Source organism: Heloderma suspectum, chromosome 5 (assembly GCF_057233095.1).
Source record: "Heloderma suspectum isolate Gila_16-S chromosome 5, 16-S_ref, whole genome shotgun sequence".
NCBI classification, from domain to species: domain Eukaryota; kingdom Metazoa; phylum Chordata; class Lepidosauria; order Squamata; family Helodermatidae; genus Heloderma; species Heloderma suspectum.
The window spans coordinates 39,009,714-39,036,056 of NC_139462.1; the positions used below are offsets into that span (position 1 = coordinate 39,009,714).

Sequence of the window (26,343 nt, forward strand, 5' to 3'; positions counted from 1 at the left end):
ATACAAAAAATCCTTGATGGCTGCATCACTTTTATTTGAATATACAGTGTGAGTACAAGAAAACATGTAATAGCTGGTTATAGAAGGCCAACAGAATTTTAAAATTATTGAAATGCAGAATTCCACGAGTCCTAAGTGCTTATTTCCAGGGGATAATCCAGACAGAGTTATGTACCATAGATTTTTAACAGTCTTAAAGTTCTAATCCTACATACAGTTAATTGGGAAAAAGCCCTATTCAACTCACCACAACTTCCTTTTGAGGAAACATGTTTAGGATTGCGCTATACATCTCTCCCATTGAAACTAATGGGGTTTACAATGCTTACATTTGGCAGGATTAAGCCCCTAGTTTTCTAGCCAGTCTTTATATTTTGTTATTGCAAGGCAGGAAGAGGAAATATTTCTATTCCAAAAATCACACATTCTATCAAGAAATGAAATTTATTCGAGTATGATGGCTGATCCAATCAAAATAATGGGCCACTTTTGTATAAACTCCAGGGTGTCCCTTTTCGCCACAGTTTTCACCCCAACTCACAATACCCCAAAGATATCCCACATTATTAGAGTCAAAACAAACCAAAGGTCCTCCTGAGTCACCTTTACAGGAATCTACAGAGCCATCGTGTGTTCCTGAAAAGAGAAAAGCAAAGAAGGTTGTTTCCTCTAATGTAATTGCAAGTTCAGTTTCATTCTCAGTTAAGGGAGAAATCCAATGGCCACTAGACTCTGACCTTGTTTCCCAGAAACCACACTCCTCGCCTCCTCCCCCTTGTAGCTGGCACGGTTGTCTCCACGCCAGCTACGTGCTCGGAAATGGAGTGCAGAGATGGGGAAAAGGGGGTGGTCCCGGGGGTGGGGAGGGGAGGGGACCACGGAAGCTGTGTTACACAGCTTCCTATGCACCTCCCAGCCTCCCCCCGCCCCCAAAGCTCCCCAGCTAGACAGGTGAAATCGCCTCTGTGCTCCAGCCGCCCTGCATTGGATAGTCCTCACCATCTGCGTTCAGAGGCTGATGACTATCTCCATAAGCTTGCGCCCTAAGCCACTGTAACACTCTTGAGACAGACGACAGTCAAGACAATGCACAACCTGTTTTGTAGATAGCCCACAATGCACATAGACTGCGGGTGTTTCCAGACAGGGGGTTCCTGGGGCTACCAGTCAAAATACATTGTGCCGCTATTCTGTCTTTTTCTCTTTAACAGCTTGTTTATGGAAAGAGAAAAAGATGGAAGAAGCCGTGGGAGAACATGGGAGGGTTACAAGTGGAAGATAATGTTGTCCGGACTAGGAATGGGTGAGAATTCCACTGGATTCATTTTTTGATAAGAACTTACCAACATGCTTAACTTTTTTTTTTCATAAATGGGATGGAAAGAATTTGAGATTTAAACATTTGTATGTGGGAGAAAGCAAAACTGACAGATCTGTCCATCCAGGCCGAGAGATTTCAGTGCTTTGCTCTTCAGTGTCTGGGTGCTCAACTAGGGTTGCCATCTCTCTCTCTCTCTCTCTCTCTCTCTCTCTCTTTTTTACAGGTTCCTCATCTTTATCTGCTACATGCAGACAGGTAGAGGACAGTCCTCTCCGTGCTAGGAATAGCTGTACCTATTGAATTTGGAGCAGATGGGTGAGAATTTGGTTTGGTTGTTTGCTTGATAAGAACTTACCAACCTGTCTTCATAAAGGGGATGGCAAGAACTTGCGATCAAAAACATCTGAATACGGGAGAAAGTGAAACTGACAGATTTGTCCGTCCCTAGTCTGGATCCTCCCCGCCCGCACCCTTAAAATTCCATGAATGAGACAGGATAATTGCATGATAAACCCTGGCCTGCACCTGAGGTGCCAGTAATTTTCCTGGAATGGATTGAGAGGTATTTAGTTATTTTGCTAAATCAGTGGCCACTCTGACATTGTTATCACCATAGGGAGTGCCGGGAAGAGGGGGAGAAGTTGGTCTCAGGCACCAAAATTTGTTGGCCCAACTTATGTAATACTGTGTAGGGATTGGGCTAGCACCTCTGCAGAGGCACCCCCAAAAGGTATGGTAACTGATTCAGAGTCCGAAGGGGAGGAGGTGGAAGGGTTTGCTGACACGCCACAGTTGCAGGAGACTAACAGAGTGGAGGTTGTCTAGGTGCAAACTAATCAGTTGGAAAGCAGCCAGCCAGGGCCCACTTCACCCGTGGGAATGCCAGAGCTGGGGGAGGAGGAGGAGTTAGAAATGTGAGATCCCAAGGTGAGACCCCAAGGTGAGACATCGGACTAGGTGAGAAGAGCAACATCAGCTGGTGAGGCATTCCAAAAGGCTGGCCACGCAGCAAAGGTCCCTTTGGAAAGACCCACCCTACGGGAGAGGCTTAACCAGCCACTCAGGTTGTCAAAGAGATGGCCGGAGCCAGTCTTCATTGCAACTGTCTAACTTAGTGCATTAATCAAAGAGAGTTGTTTGTAGCCTAAGGTGTCCTGTATTACACAAAGCTGTCTAGAGACTTAGTACTTTGCTGCTGTTTGTAGATTTTGATTGTAACCTGAAGCACTACTGATCTGACTGTAGTTTGCATAATGAAAGCAATTATTTTGCACTTTGACTTCTCTGATTGATCACAAAAAAGAGACCGAAGGCTGGCAACTTGACATACTGGTTCATTAATTTGCATCAGGATAGGGGTGTCAAAGTTCATGCTCACCTGCACATTCCATTCCTTCAAAATACCGTTCCTTGTAGATATCAGAACAGTTTTCCATTATAGAAATGTAGCCCCATTTAAGGCCAAACTGTTTTGTAAAACCTAAAGAAAAAATGTTTGGCAAAGCCAGAAAAAAAGACAAGACAGACAATACAGAATATTATTGCAATCATGCTTCGCTGTATTATCTTCAGACACCCATGTCTCCCCAATGTGTCCTTCTGGACATTTGTTGACCACAAACTCATCCCTGAACATTAGTGGCTAGATTGATCCAGTTTTATCCCCATCTGGTGAGCCTCTCTGCCAAGTCAGACGAGAAAGAACTTCCATATAAATGGAAGCTCCTTATAATGTACTTATGTGAGAGGTGCACCTTGTGGCAAGTTGTCTGCAGGAATAGCTCACCACACCATTTCAGCCATTTTCACCACTCCACTGCAAACCACTGAACAAAAAGGGTTATGAGGGCATGGTCAACCAATATTGCAAGATAGTTTCATGGGCATCTCCATATCTGAATTTCATCGGCTGGTACTGGCCCAGGGGGTGAAGAGACTCTCACATTCAGCTGCAGTGGGGAGCTGTGTGAAGTGGCAGAGGAAAATGACAAGCACAGTGAGAGCTGTAGCCAAGTATCATTTCCCTTGGCCAGAAGAAACTTGGAACACTGCCCCTTCCTCCTCCATCCCTCCGAAAGGCCTTCCCTATTCTGAAAAATTAGAAGATTGATCAATGTGCTTCCACATCTTTAGTTCCATTTGTTCAAGCTCCTTACATTTCTAGCTACCTGATCTGTATTTATAGCTAGACATGGTAATATGGCATGTATGAATATTAACTACACATGAGTGGAGAGAACGTCACTCTCCAGGGCCAGCATTAAGGGTAGGCATGGTTGGGCAGTGGCCAAGGGCCCACACCCCTGCAGGGAACCACTAACAAGAGCCCCCTGGACTTGCTCCTCCTCTTCACCTTTGCAACCTGCTTGTTCTTCTGCCTCTCACTCTGGCTCTGACAACAATAGTGGTGAGAAGGATGAGCAGGAGATGCCACTGCTTCCTGGACTCTCTGCCTGTCAAGCAAGCAAGTGGTAGCAACGGTAAGAAAGAGGATGCAGAGCAATAGCAGCTGGTGACTATGTTGGTGAGTATGTAGACTCACTGAGGGATGGGGCCCATTGACAGTGTCTTGCCCAAGAGCCGTCAAAACCTGGAGCCAGCACTGTCTCCCAGATATCTCATGCCAGTTCTTCTATATGCCAGAAACATGACTCATTTTCTCATCTGTGTTCAGCTGCACCGCTAGCCCTGTCCCTGGGACCATTAGGGTGCTGTGGCCAAACTGTGTTACTCCCTCCTGCCTTGGGATCTGGACACCCCCATGCAGATACAGGGATATAACTTTTCATAAACATTTCTCAACTCTCCATTTCTTTCCCCTTCATAGTAATGGGCTTGCAGGCCAGTCCAGGCTTCCTTGGATCTTTAAGCCCAGGGAAAGTGTCCCCTTCCTCCACCCGCCCACTCCATGAGTGTGAAGATGAGGTGCAAACCAAAGGTGAACACTAATCCTGACATGGGCAAGATGGTTGGGCATTATGCAGTGGGCTATGAAACGGAAGGACTGCAGCTCAGTGGTGGAGCACCTGCTTTGCATGCAGAAGGCCCCAGGTTCAATCCCTGGCATCTCCAGGTAGGGCTAGAAAGAATCCTGGGTGAAACCCTGCAGAGCTGCTGCCAGTCAGTGTTGACAGTACTGGGCTAGGTGGACCAGTTGTAAGGCAGCTTCCTATGTTCCCATGAAGCTATGCGTTGCTTAAGGCCATAGATCTTGGTGCTCCCTCCCTGACAAGGCAGCTTTCCGATGGGCGGGAGGATGTTCTTCAAGTTGCAGGATGCTAGTAAAGCATGGCGATTCTGGCATCTGACAAATGCCTGCCTCCTCCTCCTAAGGCAGAGAGAGACCACTGTGCTTAAACTAGAAGGGATGGTCCCTCGTCTGGTCTCTGTATCTTGAAGTGTTGTGCTTTCTTTTGGAAAGGCCAGGGGTATCAACTATCTGGAGGAGCAGCTGAGACCAACAGGGAACATAAACGATACAACAAGTGTACGAAATGAGCGGGTCCTGCCGCTGCAATGAAAGGGGCGTACGCAAAGTAAGACCCTTTGCAGCTTGGCAAGCTACTGGGGAAAGAGGGGTCAGAGAAAATGCAGACAATGTCACCATCACAAAAACAATCAATTGGCAAATTCTAATTACCTTCGGCGAGTCCCCAGCCAGACACTTTGCACCGGTAACCGCCTCTGAACATATATTGTGACCAGGGAATGCAGACTGGCACAGAGTGAGGTGGAGAACATGTACGATTTATTCTGTCCTTGACTTTCAGCTCCATCAAAGCAATGTCATTTTCGTATGTTCTGGGATTATAGTTCTCATGGATTATCATTTTATTTACAGTAAAGGTTTCTATTCCAGTATTCAATTGTACTGTGTTTAACATGCCAGTCCATATCTTATAAAGATGTATGCGGCTCATTCTGCAAAAAAGAAAAGTGTTTATTAGTCAGTTGGTTTGTATAAATGAATATCTACTTGAATATCCAAATAAATATGCCCAGTGTTCTAGGACTTTCTGAAAACAAGTTGAGTAGATCAACTGCATCTGAGACATGATATGACTATTTGAGGCCAGACTGCATATACGGGCAGATTTTGTGTGCAGATACTTTAAGATAAAGACAAAAGGAAATATATTCCAGTCCAACCAACTGTTGCCTGACAAAAATTGGGATAAGATATAGTCTTTTCCAATATACTATATTAGTTATCGTATCCCAGTATTTGTCAGACAACTGCAGATGCTTTAAAACAAGAGATTCTTCCTTGTCCATATCTATGGTAGTATAGTCCCACGAGTATAGTCAGGCAATCATCCATATTTGCACCACTTTGGCCCCGCTATAAAGTTAGGAAATTCAATAATTAGATTCCTCCAAGAGAATTCTGGATTAAAATATGAAATGCCAAAGCCCAATGCAACTCAACTTGGCCTTTTGGTACAAGAGTAATTGAATATCTTATCTTTGAGGCTTCCCAGATTGGAAACAGAAATGCCAAACCATTAGTAATTAATGATTGGCTCATTGGTACTCTTTACTGATAAAAATGGAATCCAAACAATAGGTGCCAAGTTTTGCACTTGGGGCACCAGCGGGGTCGGTACCCATATTAAATTTATAGTAGCATCACCCTCATGGAATCATAAAAGAAATTACATGGATCATGAAAACAGGAATGTAATCAGGTAAGGTAAGAGGAGGATTTTTTAAAATCTTAAATACGGAATACATGTTTTGCGGACACATACTGACAAGACAGGATGGAGTCAGAGAAATAATTTTCATGTCACAAATGCACCTGCAACTTGTCATGGGATTCGTGTGTGTGTGTGTGTGTGTGTCAAGGGCTCCTTGGAGGCCTCTCTCAGTCTAATCCAGTAGCCAAGTCCAGACACAGACAAATGGATTCTTTTCAAAGCTTTATTCCTCTTTTACAACTTAACAACTCTACCGTTAGCAACTAGATATGAGCAGCAGAGTACCTATGCCCTACGTTGGAACAGTTGGTCCCCGTTTGAAAGGGAATTACTGGCAGACCCCTGAACTTAAGGACTAGGGAGAGTCCCTCCCCATTTCCCTTGGATCCTCTGGGCGCAGCCATTGTTTGCGCGCCAACCGGGCACTACGCCTCCTTTCTGTGCCCTCCATTTGGCGCCGCTCTCTGCGTCGGTGTCGCACGTCCATCAAGTCTGCTTCCCGCACTCTGTCTCTCCCAAGACTGCTATCTAAGCTAGGAATGCTGGTGGGAGGAATCTCCGTCAGCTGTTGGCCCTGGGAAAGAGGAGCGCGCTCCTTTCCCAGGAGCAACTCCTCTTCCTCAGAATCAGAACTACTCTGGGATTCTATGGGCTCAGTGTCCACCCTGACAGTGTGTGTGTATGTGTTTTGTTCTAGTCATTTATCTCAATAAGAGGAGATGTTATTTAGACATAAGTGATTTAAGAATAAAACTATATCCTTAGGAATGTAGTTTAATGGGACGTAAATAAATGAAGTAAAAACAATCTAAACACATTTGATAGCCTCCAAAGAATATATAAAGAAGACGTTGAACACACAACATTGGGAACTTTCCTTCTGGATCAGCTACCCCCAACATGTTGCCTGTAAACAATCTTAGTAACCTTGAAACTAACAATCATTATTGCTCTACTTAAAAGCCTTAATTTAAGATGATGTTGAATGATTGTTTAAATCTATGCATGTATAAGCCTTGCATTTTGTATTGTTATGCAGATATTTTTATAGTAAAAAAACAAATGACGGATCTTGTCTGAGAGAGTGATTCTAGAAATAGAAAAGTCTGTATGCCCTATATCTAGAGTGAAGAATTCAATCTTATTCTAAGATGGCATCTGGTTGTTTGAGGAATTTGAATATGTGTGGTTAAACAGGTAACCCAGGGTTGCATACATGCTGGTAACATATTTTGAAAGAACCTCTGAACCAGGGAATATGCCACACTACACATTCACACATTGTGCTTTGTTTGAAATTATTTCCAGAAAGTTGGATGTGGCTAGTGGCTCCCAAATTCTCACATGGTTATCCACACCTTCCCATATTTTCCCACACCACCCACATGGTTATCTGTATCTTCCAAGCAACCAAAAGTACTAAAAAGCACGTTAATGTATTACTACACTCTAATATGCACAAAAAAGGCGTGCATATGGTTTATTACAAACTATAATCACATGTATCTCATATGGGATCCAAACATAAATATTTATAATACTTGTAAGTTAATAGAACATTATACCTCCCATAGATCCCACAATACTTAAGGGCTAGTAGCACTTTTAACATTTTTGGTTGTTTGTATTTCTAACTGTTGCCTTTATTTTATTTTGTTTATCTACACCTTCCTACATTTTACACGTAAAATCTATGTAATAAATACCACGTACATTTGATTTATTCATAACAACATTCAGAAATCCTCCAGACCACTTACCTAACACAATGTGCAGCAGTCAAAATCCAACAGCCCCCAATATAAACCCCACCACAGTTCACTCTTTCATTTTCACTTCTAATTGCTACTTGCCATGGAAATTCATCCTGCAAAAAAAGTGGTATGAGTCATTCCAAACCTCTTCTTGTGCCCACATGTTGCACTATTTTAATAAAACTGTCTTGCAATTCATAATACTTGTATATATGAATAGTAGTGGCCAGAATGATAACAGGGACAAGAAGGTCCGAACCTATAACACCAATTCCAGCCTGTTCACACTGGCTGCCTGTATGTTTCTGAACCCAATGCAAGGTGCTGGTGTTAACCTATAAAGCCTTACATGCTTGGGACCACAATACCTGATGGAGCGCCTCTCCCACATGAACCGACATGTACACTATGCTCAGCATCCAAGGCCCTTCTCTGGGTGCCTCCTCTGAGGAAGGCTTGGAGGGTGGCAATAAGACAGAAGGCCTTTTTGGTGGTGGCCCCCCAATTGTAGAATGATCTCCCCGATGAGGCCCGCCTGGTGCCAACATTATATCTTTTCGGCACCAGGTTAAAACTGCCCTCTTCTCTCAGGCATTTGGCAGCATATAATGAGTTTTAATTAGGTCCTTGGCTGATAGTTTAGCAAATTGTTTTTAGATATATGTTATCTGTGTGCGCTATCTTTTTATATGGCTTTTATGTATTTTTTTTGTATTTTGTATCATATATTGTAATGGTTTTTAATTTTTGTTAACCACCCAGAGAACTTTGGCTATTGGGTGGTATAGAAATATAATAAATGAATGAATATTTGCATGTTTTCTTGTCGTTGTTGATGGGCATTTCTAGGCACGTAGAGGCTCTGAGGACCAGGCCCATAGGACAACAATCTGCATAAATCTGCTCATTTACATTTCTGTCTATATCTGCAGATTTGGAAATAAGTACTAGGATTTGCTTACATTTCACAGCAGGCAAAGCTAGCCAATTTCTCACTGAAATTGTCTTAAAATAAATCCTTCAATTAATTTGTACCCTGCCCTTGATCATCCTGAACCAATGGAAAACAATTTTTCTAAGCTTAATTGCTACGCAGGGAGAGATTTTGCAGGGGGTGTTGCAGCATGAGGGGAAGGGAGAGTTAACCCTTCCCTCCCCAGCTGCAATCCCCCTTGAAAATTGCCACCTGCATGGCAATTAGGCTGAAAAAACCCTTCTCTATTGGCACCAAAGGACGCTCAGGGCTCTAGCACAGGAAAATAGATTTGGGCCTGGGATCCCATGGGCCCAGGCAAAGCAACACCCCTGTTATTGTTGTTGTACCCATCTTTAATCTGCTGAACCAGTCAGCAGCTGAGAATGCAGTACAATCCAATAACTGGAGTGTTACATTAATTTTACCTGTGCTGCCCATCCTGGCTCCCTGCCTTATGATTGAGATAAGAGGGGATGGAGAAGGGAGAAAGAAAAACAACATTTCTGTGTAAACTTCACTCCTATTTTCCTTTTTTCAATTGTACTCAAAACTTCACTCTTCACCATGGATTACTAGGTTGTTTGTACCACTTCTACATGACTAAAAAATATATTAAGATGCATTAGTAAAAACAATCCTGCCATTACAGTAGCTGTTTTGCCTGCTACCACTTTTTTCTGTTTACCTGTCCTGCAGTATATCCGCCCAGAATTCGCTTCCGACGAGTAACCATGCGGTTTGGAATGCCACAGTGTAGGCGAGGTAAAAGTGCTTTCAACTTTTTTCTTTCTTTAATGAAACAGATAAATAGGAGCATACTCGTAATGTACTCACCTCTATTTGTGTCTTGAAACAAAAATTGCTTTATGATTCAATTTCTATGACCTCTTCATTATTTTAATAATTTCCAGAATGTTACAGTGCTACCACCCTATTCGTCTGAGCCCTTGTGCTGGCCTGCGATTATTATTATTATTATTATTATTATTATTATTATTATTATTATTATTAAATTTATTAATCGCCCATCTGGCCGGTCACCCAGATTCCAACACGTATGACACATACAGCTCTATGGCTGTGCAGAGTATTATATACGTATATCTAGGGCAACCTTGGGCATAACATACTGTTATGCTCTCTCCGCTTCCCTGAATGGTGAGAAGTTATGAGGAAGCACTACTGCATTTTGTTTCCTATGGGTGAGAGACCACAGTAGAGACTTATAGCATCTTTGTCATATCAGTTCATTTTCAAATATACAAGCGGAGTACAGGGAGAGCAAATAGACTTCTAAATATGGCAGCACAACTGCTAATCCTGCATTATACTCCCAAAGAGAGCAACTGCACTGCTTCAGTTAAAGTCAGCTTGAAACTCTGTGCGTCTAATCTGAAATATGGCAAAGCCTCCTATCTCTGCCTATATTAGACCCCCTTCTATCGTTTGTCTCTGTCTCCTCCTCAAACTTAGATGGGTTCCATGACATCCCAAAAATGAAAGCCATCAAGGAACGTTCATCCCTTTTGTTAAGTCCCAGGTTTCTACCAAGTTTGTTATAACCGTAGCAATAGGCCTATTTATGTCGTGGTTGTTTTACAAGACAGCCAAATTCATATGGAAAGTTTTTGTAATGATAGATAAGTGGGATTATGTTATGGTTCAGAGGCATTTAGGCCATATTTTATCATGGACAATATTTAGTTTTAAGCAACTGTCTTTCAGTCTCCATTCAGATGAGGCATAAAATGTTCTTGAAAATGCAACCGCATCCCAGGGATTTCAAGGTCTGAAAAAAGGACAGCCAGACAACTATTTTTCAAAACATGAAGAAGAAGTTGTTGAGCCACACAGCTCTGCAGAACCTTGAATCCTTCTGTTAGGCCTGATTCACGCATGCAAACAGTGACACATGCAAGCTTTTCATCCAATACAGATGCATTTTCAAGGGAATTAGTGACTGCATGTGTGAAATCAGCCTGAGATTACTATCCTATGCACACTTGCTTGCATGTAAATCTTCTGAGTCAACATGAACAGGACTAGGCTGTTAGTCTTTCTAAAAGCAATCTAAGAAAATGCCATCTGGGGCTCATCTACATCAGGCTTTTACTCCAGTTCTGCTCCGCCTCCAAGTTGATCATGTCAGATGACGCACACCTATCCCTGTAGCTAATGCAGCATTTCTTGCCCTAAATCCGGGTTTTTTAAAAACTCTATTTGTGGTGGGTTTTCCAGTCACTGCAGTTTCAGTGCAGTTTGGGAGTCCATGTGAGCACAGCTGGCTTCAGTGTGGGCTGGTGGAAGCGGTGCTGATTTGCAGAAGGGAAGAGTTGCATGGGGCGGGGCCTTATGTTTACCTGGAAGTAACTTGTTGCCTTGGGGATAGGAGTCAGCCCTGCTGCTTTGAAAGGACGCTGTTTTGCCCTGCGCTCCATCGCTGCCTCTCCCTTTAAATATTCACTGAGCACAAGTGGGGAGGGGAGCATAAGGAGGCTGTTATGTATGGAAGTGCAAAGATATGCAGAGCCTTACTAACTTTATGAAAGCTTAACTGGGGCAAGCCAGCCTCCCCACGTCCCCGCACCTAGCCCTTTGATGATGTTCTGTTCTACTTGTTTGCCCCATGCAAACGGATTGTTTTAATGTATACACTGCATTACTGGCTACCGTTTGCCCCAGGAAGAGCTAACTTAATTTCATGAAAATCTGTATTTAAACAGAACCGCCTCAAAACCCGTTTCCATGTAGATTGGCTCCTGGTCTATTCATGCACATTTACCTTCATCCATGGACTCTTCAGCTTTTCTTGTTACGTCTGCAGTAAAACAAGAATTTACAACTAGTTTTAAATTATTGTAATTCGAACTGTAGGTTCAGATGTTTGTTTCAACCCCTTGATTGACAGGGGGCCTCGTTTACTGAATTTTACAAGGGATCCAGGTGATGTCATCATCAATCTGTAGTCCTCCCACGTTTTCCTACCACTTCTTCCATATTTTGTCTTACTAGAAAAAAAAATCCATTAAGGAGGAAAAGACAGAATTGTTGAGAAATGCTTTTTGATTGGGAGCACTACGTGTCTTCCAACTGGAAGCATCCCGTGTTGCCAACTTTCCATCTGGAAGCATCTAGGATTGCCAACTTTTGAGGAGTTCCCTGTAGGTGACTTTCAATAGTTCTGGATGTGTTAGCATGTCGCATTTTTTATATCTACATTATGTAAAACGTGACCAGCTAATACCTACACATCAAATCTGCTTTTAAAAGCTTAAGAGCAAACCAGGCCATTTTTTAATGTCCAGTTAGCAACTTAAGGGCGCAATCCTAACTAGATAGGTGGCCGCCTCCGAACTTGGAGGTGACAGCCTATCCAAAGCAAGGCAGGAAAGGCACAGGGGGATCATTCTCTCTGCGCCTCTCCTGCCTTGCTGTTTTTCAATAGACAGCCGTTTTTGGCTGTCTAGTGGCGGGGGGGCCAACCAGGAGAGGAAGCTGCCGTACAACACATTGGATGTGTCATACACACAGCTCTGCTCTCCCCACCCCAAAACACTCCCAGCCCTGCCCCTTTTCAGTAGCTCCGCGCTCGTCTTGAGAGTGCGGAGGATGGGGCTTCTCCACGCTGCCTCCGAGGCAGCACGGATGAGAGGGGTGGTTAGCTTTCCAGGAACTGACCTCGGAGTGCGGGCTCTGAGGTCGGTTCCCAGAAATGAGCACATCCTATGGCCCACTAGACAGTGTCTAGCGGCCATAGGATTGCTCCTTAAGTCGATGAACATCACTCAAAATATTTTTCACTATTATTCTGATTGATGTTACCATCCACCACAAATATTCCAAGTTAACTAGGAATATTTTTCACTAGAGCTAGCTGGGAGTTGGGTGGAAATTTTGATGCTAAGCACTTTTAAGAAGGAAACATAAAAATTAGGAGCCTCCCGCCATTAAAAATGGAACAATAAATAAATGGCACAATAAAATAATATAAAAATACAAAATATTACCTCTTTCATTTTCCTCGTGTCTTTTGTCACCTATTTAAAGCAAACACATTTATGCAAAACTAAAAGATACAAAAATAAGTACAGTTTACACACAAAAGTACCAATATACACTACGGTATGAACTAGATTGGCTTACTTTATACATATTTATATTTCAGAGAAAGGTTGATTTTCCTGTAGCTGACCTTTAATAGCACTTTGTATTTATTAGCAGGTCATAATTTTTATCTCCACATTGTGAAAAATGTGACCTGGTAATACCTACATATCAAATTTGCTTTTAAAGACTCAAGAGAAAACCAGGCCATTTCTAAATGTCCAGTTAGCAACTTAAGGGCACAATCCTATGGCCGCTAGTCAGCAGCTAGATGGCCGTAGGATAGGTCAATCCCTGGGAACTGACTTTCACCCCCTCTCACGCTGCCTTGTAGGCAGTGCGGAACAGTCCCATGCTCTGTGCTCATAAGAAGCGTTCCTGGGGGCGTGCCGGGGTGGGGAAGTCGGAAATCCGGTACAACACATCCTACATGTTGTCCAGCCACTGCTTCCCACACTCTAACTTCCCGTGGCTAGACAGCCGAAATCAGCTGCCTAGCCGCAAATGCAGAGTGGCTGAGGTGCGGAAGGGACGAAACCCTCCGTGCTTCTCTTGCCCTGCGTTGGATAGGCGGTTGACTCCAAGTTCGGAGGCGGCCGCCTATCCTGGTAGGATTGCTCCCTCCATTACTGAACATCACTCAAAATATTTTTCAGTATCGTTCTGATGGATGTTGCCAGTCACAACAAATGTTCCAACTTAACTAGAAATGTTTCATTAGAACTGGCTGGGAGACGCTGCCCTAGGTGGAAATTTTGTGGGTGTGGCTCAGAGCTACATATGGAAATTGCTCAGTAAGTTAATGTTAAGGGCCAAACTAGACATGATGCTAAGCACTTCTGAGAAGGCAACATAAAAATTGGAAGCCTTTTGCCTTTAAAAATGGAACCATAAATAAACAGCACAGTAAAATAATACAAAAATCCAAATCCAAATTACCTCTTTTATTTTCCTCCCGTCTTTCATCACCTATTCAAAACAAACACATTTATGCAAAACTAAAAGACTGTCTAGAAGCGGGGGGCCTGACCAGGAGAGGAAGCTGCCATACAACACATTGGATGTGTCATCTACGCAGCTCCACTCACCCAGAATGCCCCTTTTCAGTCGCTCCGCATTTGTCTTGAGAGCGTGGAGGACGGGGCTTCTCCACACTGCCTCCAAGGCAGCGCAGACGAGGGGGGAGGTCAGTTTTCCAGGAACCGACCTCAGAGCACAGGATCTGAGGCTGGTTCCCAGAAATGAGCATATCCTATGGCCCTCTAGACAACGTCTAGTGGCCATAGGATTGCTCCCTCCGTATGGTTAGCTACCATAGCCATTTCAGTGGGGCGGGTTGTATATCTAACAACAACAAGAACAAAAAGGCAGTTGTAAATTTTATAACTTTAAATCAAACTGCAAATCGAGTAATCTACTCAATTACAATAAGCATCTCCTCCTGATTATGGGACTCTGTTTAGATTTTGGTCTGTCTATCTATCTATCTATCTATCTATCTATCTATCTATCACATTTCTCTACTGCCCCATAGCCAAAGCTCTCTGGGCAGTTTACAAAAGTTAAAACATTAAAATACGACTGTTGACGGGAGACAATGGGGCATTAATGGGCAACTGAAGCAAGACATGCTTTGTGCCAAGAAACACCCACTTACCAAGTGGTGAGAATCCTACTAGGTTGTGTGAAAAGCTTGATTTTGTGATGGTTTTGATTGTCATCACAATTTTAGCTAGGCCGAAGGTTGAAGCTTGTCTAGATCCATTTACACAGGGAGAAACTGACTATTTGAAGCTAGCCACAGATAATTAACAAGTCTGTGCTTACAATACTGGCGATTTTCGTCTTCTCCTGTTAGGCAATCTATTTCATTGTTACAGCAGTACCTCTCTGGAATACACACATCCGACTGACAGTGGAAGCCACCTGTCCGGCATGCTATTGGAAAGAAATCATCCGGTATACATAAGACAAGAGTGCATGAACAGCAGAAGATTATACCAAACACATTACATCAGATTCAAGTGTGTGTGCTTGTGTGTCTCTCTCTCACACACACACACACACTTTAAACAGGAAATGTAAGATTTTATATATTTTTATTGGGTATGCCAACTCTTCTGTTCCTGTGTGTGTGTGTAGGTATGTGTGTGAGTGCCTGTAAAGATGCGTGCCAGTGCTTATTTTTGTGGAGAAGTGAAACTAACTTCCCTCTTACTATTCCTGTGGTACTAACAAGTAGCTTTTGGTCTAATGAGTTTTACTCCTGAGAGAGGTCCCCTTTACGTTTTCTCTCAGTGGTGCAGGAGCTGCTTATACTTGAGTGGATTCTGCGTGGTTAGAGACTATGATTAAATAACCCTGTCTGGTCAAATCCTGCCATAGAATTAGCATGTCCCTGGGAGGTGTGTGTAAATTCCATGAGGAAACACCAGTACAGTTGTTCCTGCCCACATGATTAGAACATTTTAAATAAAGCTCCCAGCCATGATCTCTGGTGGATAAGTGGGTCCTCCATATCTTGAAAACAAAGCAAAACAAAAAGGAAATGGTTGGGTTTCACTGAGAGAGAAACAGAAGTCGTTTTGCGTTTTCCCCTGCCCCTCTTTTTTACTTACACAGTTCTTACACAGAGAGCAGTTTAGTTGACATTAATTTTTATTTAATGTTAGGTGACATTAATTTTAATAGTGATTTTTTTTTTTTTTTAGTTTTAACTGTTCTGGGGATGAGGGAGTCAAATGTGTTACATGGCATGATCCAGTAGGTGCCTATAAACTGACACACTTAGTGCAATCATGTTTGGGCAGAAAAAAGTCATGCTGGCTTGTGTTCTTACTGTCATACTGGCTGGGGAATGCTGGGAGTTGTAGGACTTTTTTCTGTCCAAACATGCATAGGATTGTGTCCTCAAATGTTTATATTTTTGCAGCACTGCTTGTCAAGCTTTTGAGGATATTTTGTATTTTTCTAGCACTGAATACCAACAAAACTGGTTTGACCAGAGATTATGCTAGGCGGGGGAGCGGGAGGGGCACGCAAGAAAAAAAAAAAGAAAGAGACAGTGACACCTCCACAACACTACTTTCAAAGCTGAGTAGAGGCAATACTTTCCCAGAGATTTGAAAGTGCAAAATAGAGCCACTATTGCTCATGTAGGTATTCATTTTCCTGTCCCACAAAATAGGTTTTGCAGGACTTCAGAAACTTTGTTTGATTAGAGACTATGGTGGGATAGGAAAACTGAACATGTATTTGGTAAAAAGTCACCTCAAAATATTGTAGTGAAGTTTACTGCTGAATATATGAAGATCTCCATCAGGATCAGGAAATTTGAGGGTAGGGCTAGCGACTGTATTGTATGAAATCTGCAATACAGAGATGGAAACCAGGGCCTTACCTGTGTGGATGAGATAGGGCTGTCAATCTGCCTCTTATATATAGAAGGAAGGGATGTTTACATAAACTCAAAACACCTTATTGCGAAATGACTAGAGAAAATGTTGAAATGCCATAAACTGTACAGTTTAGGACAGTGAGGGGTGGGGGCACAATCAAAGACTCCACTCAATATCCCTGGGCCAGAAAAAAGTTACCTTTGGGCAAAAAACAAGCAGATTGCTAAGAGCTCAAAAGGATCTCTCCAAATTAGGTGAATGGGCAAAATGGCTAACGAGATTCAATGTAAGCAGTTGTCAAGTGACGCAAAGCACACTAAATCGACACACACAATAAAGGGGTGTGAACTGCCAGTGATTAACCAAGAAAGACCTTGGGGTCACAGTCGAAAGAACAATGAAGTTGCCCATTCGCTGCAACAGCAAATTCTATGCTAGAGATTAAGAGAGGGATTGAAATTTGAACAGTTCTTATTGTAACTCAGTGTGTTTATTGTGTTCTATGCTTTTTATGATTTTGGGGTGTAGCTGCTTTGAGTTTATGTAATAAAGAAAAGTGGGTAAAATTTTAAATCAAATCAATATTTCTTTCAATGTTGTTTTTAATTGGATTCTTTTGTAAGCCACCTTGAACATTTTGATTTAAAAGCAGCATATAAGTCTTAATTAATATCTGACTTGTTTGAGGAAAGATGAGATACCTTCTAACTCTTAAACTAAACACAGATGGACTGTGTTTTATGCATTTGTTTAACAGCCACATAGCTTGGAAGCATCTTTAACAATCATTCATTTGTATACATCGGATAACATGGGAAAAGAAGAATGATTACAAATAGTATACCTTTGCAACACATTTCATCACTTAAGTCTCCACAGTCATTGATCCCATTGCATGTTTTCTCTGAAGGGATACATTTTCCATTGACACAACGGAATTCTCTGGAGGAGCATACTGTCAAGTTGGATGAGAAACAATATTTTGGTAAAATATTCTGCTGCAGAAAAAGAAATGTCTATGTCAGGAGTGGGCAACATGTGGTCTGTGGGCTCTATGTGACCTCACCAAGCTTTTTCTGAGGCTCCCATTTGCCCTGCTGCTGCCCCACTGCCAAAATTCAGTGGCACAGTGACGGGGGAAAAAAGCCCCTTTTAAAAGGAAAATCAGTGGTTTGCTGCTAAATTTTGGTGGTGTGGTGGCAGTGGCAGCAAAAGGGGTTATTTTAATTAAAAATAGTCCCTTTTTGCAGCCACCACCATGCTGCTGAAATTGGCAAACTGCTGATTTTCATTTTAAATGGTTCCCCTCGCCCCCACCATCATGCCATCAAATTTCAGAGTAGCAGAGGCAGTGGTGCAAATAGGAGCATCAGGGAGGGCGCTGGCATCCAGGGGCTAGTGTGGCTCCTGACCCCTGGAAGTTCCCCACCCCTGCCTGGTCTAATTTAAGAGGATGACATTCTAGAATAAATCCACAATAGCACCAATGACCTCAAAGCATGGGGCTTTACTGTTCTGCACAATTGGCTGTCTCTGTTTCAGTTGTTAAATGCAAGTCAGTGCTTCTTTTTGTGAACCGCCCAGATAGCTTCGGCAATTGTGCGGTATAGAAATGAAATGAATGAATGAATGAATAAATAAATAAATAAAATTCCTTTGGATCAATAATAAGCCCAAGGGAGCTAACAAAAACAAAACATTAATCCACAAGCATAAAAAAGCACAAAAATAGCAAGAGAATTAAAGCAAAGAGTAACCACTGATTGGCTACATAAACAGCAGCAGCAAAGAACTGGGCATGTTTTGCCTTGAGAAGAGAAGACTGAGGGGACATATGATAGCACTCTTCAAGTACTTGAAAGGTTGTCACAGAGAAGAAGGCCAGGATCTTTTCTCGATCATCCCAGAGTGCAGGACACGGAATAATGGGCTCAAGTTACAGGAAGCCAGATTCCGTCTGAACATCAGGAAAAACTTCCTGACTGTAAGAGCAATACGACAATGGAACCAATTACCTGGGGAGGTGGTGGGCTCTCCCACACTGGAAGCCTTCAAGACGAGGCTGGACAGCCATTTGTCAGGGATGCTCTGACTTGGATTCCTGCACTGAGCAGGGGGTTGGACTCGATGGCCTTGTAGGCCCCTTCCAACCCTACTATTCAATGATTCTAAGAAATAACAGGCAACCAGTAGAGGCTGGTGGCTCCGATTTCAGTGGGGCAGTGCTTCCATTCTTGGTTTTAGTTAGAACCAGCCAGCATTCTAAAGGAGCTATCTAAGGTGCTGAACCCATTTTTGGAGTTAGGATTCAGCACCTTGGATAGCTCCTTTAGAGTTCTGGCTGGTTCTGACTGAAACCCAGAATGCAAGCACAGCCCCACCAAAATTAGAGGAACCTACCTATCTATATGCTAATAGTGACGTCAGATGCTGCTGAGTGATGGCAACTATGTCAGCAAACTGGGGCTACTGAAGGAAAAACAAAGAGCTATTGTTCAGGGACACCCCAAGCCTTGCAGAAGTAGGGGGGGGGGAATCTTTAGGAAGAAACTAAAATAACTTTACCCCCCCTCCCCCTCAGTGGGGGCTGACCATGCTCAGTAACCACACAATTTGGTGTGTCTGTTGTATGTCAGGAGCGGGTTATAGAATGGAATATTCTGGAAGAGGACACAGCTGGCTGGAACACTGAAAAGGAGCGCTTACACTGCAAAGTGTTGTTGCAGGTCCTACTTGTCATCTTTGTCCTTTAACTATAAACTCAGAAATGGCTAACTGTACACATGGTTTCCCCATGAAACGTACTTTACCAACCTTTATTCGATTTGTGGCACACCACCTTAGCCACTTTCGGATTGGTCAGATTCAATCTAGTTAATGCGCATTCAGCTAGGGTGGTTTCTATCCCTCTGCAAGTTGCTGTAAGGCATTCCAAGGAGTCCGAGGCGTTGGTTAGGTCGACCAGCTCTGTGGAATCAGCCCCACTGTGTAATGCAGCAACAACAAAGTGCATGGGAGATTATCACTGTCCCAAGAACCACATGTATTATTTAAGGTGCTGTGCTGAAAAATTCTCCCACATATTTTTCAGCCATTCTCATTCAATTTGATAGAAAAGAAATGGCTTTGGAAAAGAAATTCAATGGCGAAGAAAATTTTGGAGAAATTCTTATGGGCTGGGTTTGCATTTCTTGTGCTTACCTTACTGGTGGATGAGGAATGTGTGCGAGCATCTTATTTTCATTTTACCATAATCTCTCCAGCAGCCGGTAGCCTCCTTGATTTCCCACATGTCAATTAAAGCCCAGGGGAAGACATCATGAGGTAATTCCTCCCACAGGGCTTTTTCAGATCAGAAAGTGCAGGCAGCCTGGGAGGCTGCAGAGCAATGGAGAGACGTGTAATAGAAAGAAAACACTCACAGCATCCTTGGCTGCCTTGCATTGATTAGATACGCTCAAAAACACCACAAAAATGAATTAAAAACACCCTGAGGATTAGGCAGAACAGTAGAAGCCCCTTTCATGGGGGAAGAAAATTTTCAGGAATTGGAGGACAGATTTTTCACAGCCTGAGCTGCACCTCTTCCCTGGGGCCAGACACCACACTGCCCTGCTCATACCTGCCTTGGGTGGATGAAAAATGGGGCCAGCCTGCCAATATACTTGGTGCTGTTTCAGGGGGGAAAAAAAACCTTAGGAAAAAAGGAAAGAAGCTGTGCTACAAGCCCTTCCAATGGTGACCTTATCTATGAGAAACTGCTAGAGAATTCCTCCTCCTCCTCGAGAAATTCAGTGAAATTGTCCCCCCAATTTCTCTGCAGACAAATAGGGTGGAGAATTTTGGGAGGCCATTAGTGCACAGATCCAATTACTTATGTCTTACTGTAACTTTCCAACAGACAAAGAGAAAAGCACAGGTCTTTGCAAAGGTCTTTGAAACCCCAGCTTTTATGCCAGGAGTCCATGCAGTCACAAAGGAGGAGAAGAGAAAGACCAGAAGACTGGCTTTCTGCTGGTGATTTCAAACACTGATTCCACACTGTGGGCAACACTGTAGAGCTATGGTTGTATGTATATGTGATGCGCTCATGGAATTTTGAACAGACGTTTTATGGTTTTTAGGCCTCACAACTATGGAGAGCTGTTTGAAAGAGTGTTTCAAATGAACTCCAAAGGAAACTGGGTTGGGCTTCCAGAATTCAGTGGATGGGGCTCTGATGTTCTGCACAATGGTTTACCTCTGTATGGGCAATGGTTTGCCTCTTTTGACCCTCCTCCATGCTTTTATATCTCACTCTCCTCCTTTACCAAATGTACATGTCTTGAATGTGCAGAATGAATACAAATTGGAAAATGTGTGTATATTTCTTTATTTAATTTATATCCCATCTTTCTGCCAAAATGGCACTCATTCTATTCACTTTTAAATTGATTCGCTTTTAAAAGATGTATCCCTAGAGTATCTGGGTGAGGAACAGGCCATCCTAGAATCAGAGTGTTAAGGGTAGGTATTCTTGGGCACCTGCCAAGGCCCACATCCCAGCAGGGGCCCACTGACAAGACCCCCCTGGATGTGCTTCTCCTCTTCACCATTGTAACCTTTTTGAAACCTGCTTGTTCCCCTGCCTCTTGTTCTGGCCCAGTCAATGATGGTAGTGAGTAGGAGAAGCAGTAGATGCCGCTGCCTACTTGCTCACTAGCTGTCAAGCAAGCAAGTGGTAGCAATAATGGGAAAGAGGATGAGGAACCATAGCAGCTGGTGACAATGGTGGCGAAAAGATAGACTTGCTGAAGGAGGGGGCCCAGTGAGGGTGTCTTGCCCAAGGGCCCTCAGAAACCTGGAGCCGGCGCTGCTTCAGGTCCAAAACTATCGCAAGGCATCAGGCAACAGGTGATGGAAAAGAGCTCTGTCCGTGACCCCTGGAGACTACTGTCAGCATGAGGCAGTTTAAACCTTGACAGGTGACTGAAGTCAGTGGCACACTAGATGAGAATGAGTAAGCAGAAGACAAGATGAAGATGTCAGATGGTGGTCAGTCTGATGGATCTAGGCACTGATGGCCCCCCTGTTCAGCTGTGCAATCCAGCCTAATGCCTGGGTTTGGCATCTGTGGTCAGGAAGTGCTTTTTATCAGCTTCAGCGCATACCTCACCTTTGTCCAGATGACTATTATACATGCCTTGGTAATTTCCAAGATGAGACTAATGGAACACACTTTATATAGGTCTGCTTTTGAAGATAGTCTGTAAACTTAAATTGGCTGAGACTTTGTCAGTCTGCCTTTTAATGGGAATTGGCTGGATGCAGGGAACACATTACATTTATGCCAAAATATCTACATTGGCTCCCAAGCGGTTTCCAGGCAATAATTCAATGTTCACCTTTAAAGCTATAATCCTATTCACATTTACCTGGGACTAAGTTTTATCGCATTCATTGGGGCTAACTTCTGAATAGACATTATAGGATTGCACTGTAAATGGCTTGGATCTAGGGAATCTCAGAGAATATCTCCTCCAGTATGAACCTCCCCATGTCTTTAGTTCAACAGATGGAGCCTTGCTCCAAATACAAGGTGTTATCTGATAATAGGTTGGCTGGTGCAAGGGGCAGGGCATTCTCGTGGTGGCGCCTCCATTATGGAACTTTGTTCAGCAGACCTTCTCAATTTTGGTTTTTAGAAGGTCTGTTGAGGTCTAGAAAGTCTGTCTAGGTCTGTGAGGTCTAGAAAGTCTATCTAGAAGGTCTAGAGCTCTAGAAGGCCTAGGGCTTTAGGAGGTCTGTCTACAAGATCTAGAGGTCTAGAAGTTTAGAGTCAGAGGGCGCAATCCTATCAGGATAGGTGGCCGCTGCCGAACTCGGAGGCGACCGCCTATCCAATGCAGGGCAGGATCAACATGGAGGGGATTTCTCCTCCGCGCTTCAGCCGACCTGCATTTGCAGCTAGACAGCCAATTTCAGCTGTCTAGCCATGGAAAGTCAGAGATTGGGGGGCGGAGGCTGGACAATGCATCGGAAGCATTAGAAAGGCACTTCTGTCCTCCCTGCCCGGGCCTGCCCCCAGGAACGCCTCATTTTCGCTGCTCTGCGCTCCTCTTACAAGTGCAGTGTGGGGCTGATCTGCGCTGCCTATGAGGCAGCGCGGGAGGGGGTGTAGATCGGTTCTCAGGGAACCGACCTCGGAGCGTGGGCTCTGAAGTCGGTTTCTGGGAACTGACCTGTCCTATGCCCATCTAGCCGCTGACTAGCGGCCATAGGATTGCGCCCTAAAAGGTCTGTCTAGGATGTCTAGATGCTCTGTCTAAAAGGTCTAGAAGGTCTGTAGAGAAGGTCTGTTTTTGGAAGGTCTTGTTCTGGCAAGTATTTGGGGGAAGGTGAATTTTATTTCATATTTGTGATATTGTATTTGAACCCTTATAATGGATTTGTAATGGCTACTTATGCTGTTTTTATCTTTAATTAATTTTCTTGTATTGTAATTGATTTTGTGTTATTGTTTTTAGTTGTTGAAAGGAGGCCTGAAGAGTTTTAAATCATGCAGTGGGGTATAAATTAAAATAATAAAGATGTACATTAATTAAATATGCAAGTAAAATTGTGTCAATTTCACTGCAATAGCACCAATTTTCATTTCCAGAACAGAGCAGGATATCAGGATTCCATCACTGCAACATTCTTATCATAGCTTTACTAGAACAGTGACCCAGAGGTCGATACGTTAATACAAAATGCCAAGAATCCCATCGGCGTGGTGTAGTGGTCAGTGTCAGAGTAGGACTTGGAGACCCACTTTCAAATCGTCCATCAGCCATGAAGCTTAGTGGGTGACCTTAGACCAGTCACCATCTCTCAGCTTAACCTACCTCACAGGGTTGTTGTGAGGATAAAATGGGGGGTGGAGGGAAACCATATATGCTGCCTTGAGCTCCTTGGAGAAAAGGAGAGATATACATGTAAATAAACATTGCCCAGCTTTACAGGGTAATTCGTATCTCTCAAAATATGAAGCTGCCTCATATCAGGAGGTGCCATAATTTATTTTTTTTATTACATTTATATCCTGTTGTTTTTCCTTTTGCAAGGAACCCAAGGCAGCTTATGGTCCTCCTTCTCGTCTCCATTTTATCCTCACAACAACCCTGTGAGGTAGGTTAGGCTGAGAATCAGTGACCGGCCCAAAGTTACCCAGTGAGCTGCATGGCCGAGTGGGGACTAGAACCCGGATCTCCTGAGCCACAGTCCAGCACTGTAACCAATGTACCACGCTGGCTCTCAGTGGCAGAGCACATGCTTTGGATGTAGAAGGACCCATGTTCAGTCCTCAGTATCTTTAGGTAGGGCAGGGAAAGAGACCTGCCTGAAACCCTGGAGAGCTGAAGTCAGTCAGTGTAGAGATGACACTGAACTAGATAGACCCAATGGTCTGATACAGTATATGGCACCTTCCTATGTGATGAAGGAATTAGTTGCCCAAGACCCCTGGAGAGCCATGGCCAGTCAGAGGAAAGACAATACTGAGTTAGAATGGGGAAATAGTCTGACATGGTATAAGCCGTGGTGTAGTTGAGGCTGGTGGCTCTGATGTCATTACGGTGGCAAATCCGCTCCGGATTTCAGTCAGAACCAGTCAGAACTCTAAAGGAGCTATTCAAGGTGCTTATCTATTTATTGTATTTGTAAGCTGCCCAATAACCAAAGTCCTTTGGGCAGTGTACAGTACATTAAACACATAATAAAACGTTAAAACAACAAAATAAAAACAGAGCCAAATTCTCACAATAGCTGTGAATTCAGTACCTGAATTATCCAAACAAATATATTCCCTACACCAGAACAAAGTCTTTTGGAGTGGTTTGGTCTTGAATGGACAATTAATTAATTTATTATTTATTTATTACATTTATATCCCATCTTTTTTCCTCCTTACCCGCACTTCAACATTTACCATTACACCACTAAGCATGTTCAGCAGCTCCCCCTGAACTCAGAAGAGATTTTTCCGAGCCCTGCTGCCCAAGATCCTTTCACTAGAAGTACCAGGGATTGAATCTGAGACCTTATGCATGCAAAGTATGTGTTCTACCACAGGCATATGACCTTGACCTTCTAATTCATAATGAAGACATTTTAGAAGATGCTGGAACTTTGCTAATTAGTGCTGGCACCATCCTTTCAATATCACATTTATCAGCATGAAAGGCTCTGCATTCTATCCCAGAATCTCTTACTGTGGAAAGCCAAGATCTCTGCAGGCCACATTTGCTTCATGCATATCCCATCCATGCCCACATATAAATGTCTTCTGGGGCTGATTCACTTTGACTTGAACAATTCCCTCTGATGGTTTATTTCCAGTTTCCTCTGATGATGCATTTCCAGGGTCCAAGAAAGTTTGAAAACTGTCTAGAAAACAAAGCGAAGTCTTCTAACATCCATATCTGTTCAGTTTACCAAACACAGTTATAAGGATAAAACCCACTAACTCTGAACTTACCGGTGTATGATATCCCCACTGAGGCAAGAGCACTCAAATAATAGGACCAGAGTATGAGAGAAGTTATTTGACTGGATTGTTTTATGTTGTTGCTATAAACCATTTTGGGATTAATGCAAATTAGGAGCAGGGTAGAAATATTTCCAATAAATACATGAACAAATAACGTAAATTTATCTCCATTTCAATACATTGTTATGCCAAAAGGCCTTACTAATCCATTTTTACATAAATGCAAACATGGAGCCAATGGGAGCTTTCCTCCCATTGTAAATAGCTGGTGTGCCCTGCAACCCAAATCCAATCAGGACCATAGCAGGGACAATGCCCCCTCCCACCATGCCAATGCCCCAGTCCATCTCTCCCTTGCCCATGCTAGCTATTTGTGAGAGAAAAGCAACTAGGCAAGGGCAAACCACATGTAAAACTTCACATCTAGTTTGGCCCAAATTTTACAGAATCACTAGGACAGCATGTGTCAGAATGCTTCTACTCTCCATCCTTAAAGACTTCCAGAGAATGGTACAGAAGCAGAAAAGGAGACATAAAAGATGTTTTTACCTTGCTGGTCACAAATTCCTCTGTTCAGAAATTTGCTCCTTTGATGTCGACATTCAAAGCTCTTTAGAGAACAGTAATTTGGGAATTTCATCCGGTCAGAAGAACAAACCAAACTGGCATTTTTGGGGCACTGATAGGGTAGCTTACATAAGCAGGAGCCCCCCACACACCTCTGCCATGGCTGGCAAAAAACTTTCTCACAGGAATTTTGAGTATATCTGTGGTTTACACAGTCTTCTATCAGGTATGATTCTTGCTAGAAAAAGAAATACTACTGAGTAATATATAAAATAAGTCAGATATTTTTTAAACACTTGTTTCAGATCAGTGGCAAACACATTTAAAAAAGAAATGCAAACCTTAAAATGCGACAAATAAAATATGCTTCTCCACTACACCTGTTATTTTATTTAAACCAAAACCTTACCTTTTCTCCCAAAATATGAAGTGATAGGCATAAACTAAACCCAAGAGCTAATAATAGTTTCATGGCGGAGAGTTGTCTGTACATTTAGAATACTTTCTTTCTCTAGAATTCTTCCCAGCCTCAGACTGCTGCTTGTGTTTAATTTTTAACCAACTGCAAATATTTAAAAAGATAGTTGTGAAATCAGTGGAACCCCCATGTGCACTGATGGCACCAAACCCTTAAAGAAGATCCTTCTTCCTTAGTTTCAGTCTAACTGCAAGAAAAGAGAAGTAAATAAGTAAGAGGACAGAAGATCCCAATAGGAATGTACTGCTCCGTGCCTAACTCTCACATACCTTGGCTGAACACTTTCACATTATTAGGTAGCTACTTCCTATAACTATTTCTTTGGAGCAGTCGTAAATCACAAATGAGAACTGGCTGTGGTTTGCATATTTAACTGACAGGAGGCTGAGTTTTCAAGGTTGTGTTTGGTCAGTTGCTCAATTCCTTGGAAACGGATAAAGAAGTATTGTGTGCTCAGTTCTGGGAGTGCCAATTTCCGTGTTTAACAGATCAACATAATGAAATCTAGCACATTTTATTTAATTAACAAATGATGG

The 26,343-nt window shown here is 42.9% G+C and overlaps 1 protein-coding gene across 2 annotated transcripts; it reads right to left on the reverse strand.

Annotated features, from left to right (window-relative positions):
- LOC146343804 (complement factor I-like) lies at nucleotides 1–25,832 on the reverse strand. 2 transcript variants are annotated; one of them, XM_084855848.1, is made up of 14 exons: nucleotides 25,739–25,832; nucleotides 25,312–25,567; nucleotides 24,485–24,659; nucleotides 19,068–19,237; nucleotides 17,098–17,208; nucleotides 14,683–14,793; nucleotides 13,795–13,824; nucleotides 12,759–12,788; nucleotides 11,534–11,569; nucleotides 9,437–9,540; nucleotides 7,782–7,888; nucleotides 4,962–5,242; nucleotides 2,700–2,801; nucleotides 1–636 (listed from the first exon to the last, which is right to left on the reverse strand). In XM_084855848.1, the coding sequence occupies exons 1-14, from the start codon at nucleotides 25,820–25,822 to the stop codon at nucleotides 431–433; spliced, it is 1,803 nt and encodes a 600-aa protein (XP_084711974.1). In that variant the 5' UTR covers nucleotides 25,823–25,832; the 3' UTR covers nucleotides 1–430. The 2 variants fall into 2 exon arrangements, with proteins under 2 accessions (XP_084711974.1, XP_084711975.1); XM_084855849.1 differs by lacking the exon at nucleotides 13,795–13,824.
- Between the last annotated feature and the right edge of the window lie 511 nt (nucleotides 25,833–26,343).

Coding starts and splice junctions, on each gene's coding strand:
- LOC146343804 (XM_084855848.1), bottom strand. CDS start 25,822: ATGTACAGACAACTCTCCGCCATGAAACTATTATTAGCTCTTGGGTTT. Junction 19,238..24,484: donor AGAGATCTTGGCTTTCCACA/GTAAGAGATTCT, acceptor TGCATTACACAG/TGGGGCTGATTCCACAGAGC. Junction 11,570..12,758: donor ACACGAGGAAAATGAAAGAG/GTAATATTTTGT, acceptor GTTTTACTGCAG/ACGTAACAAGAAAAGCTGAA.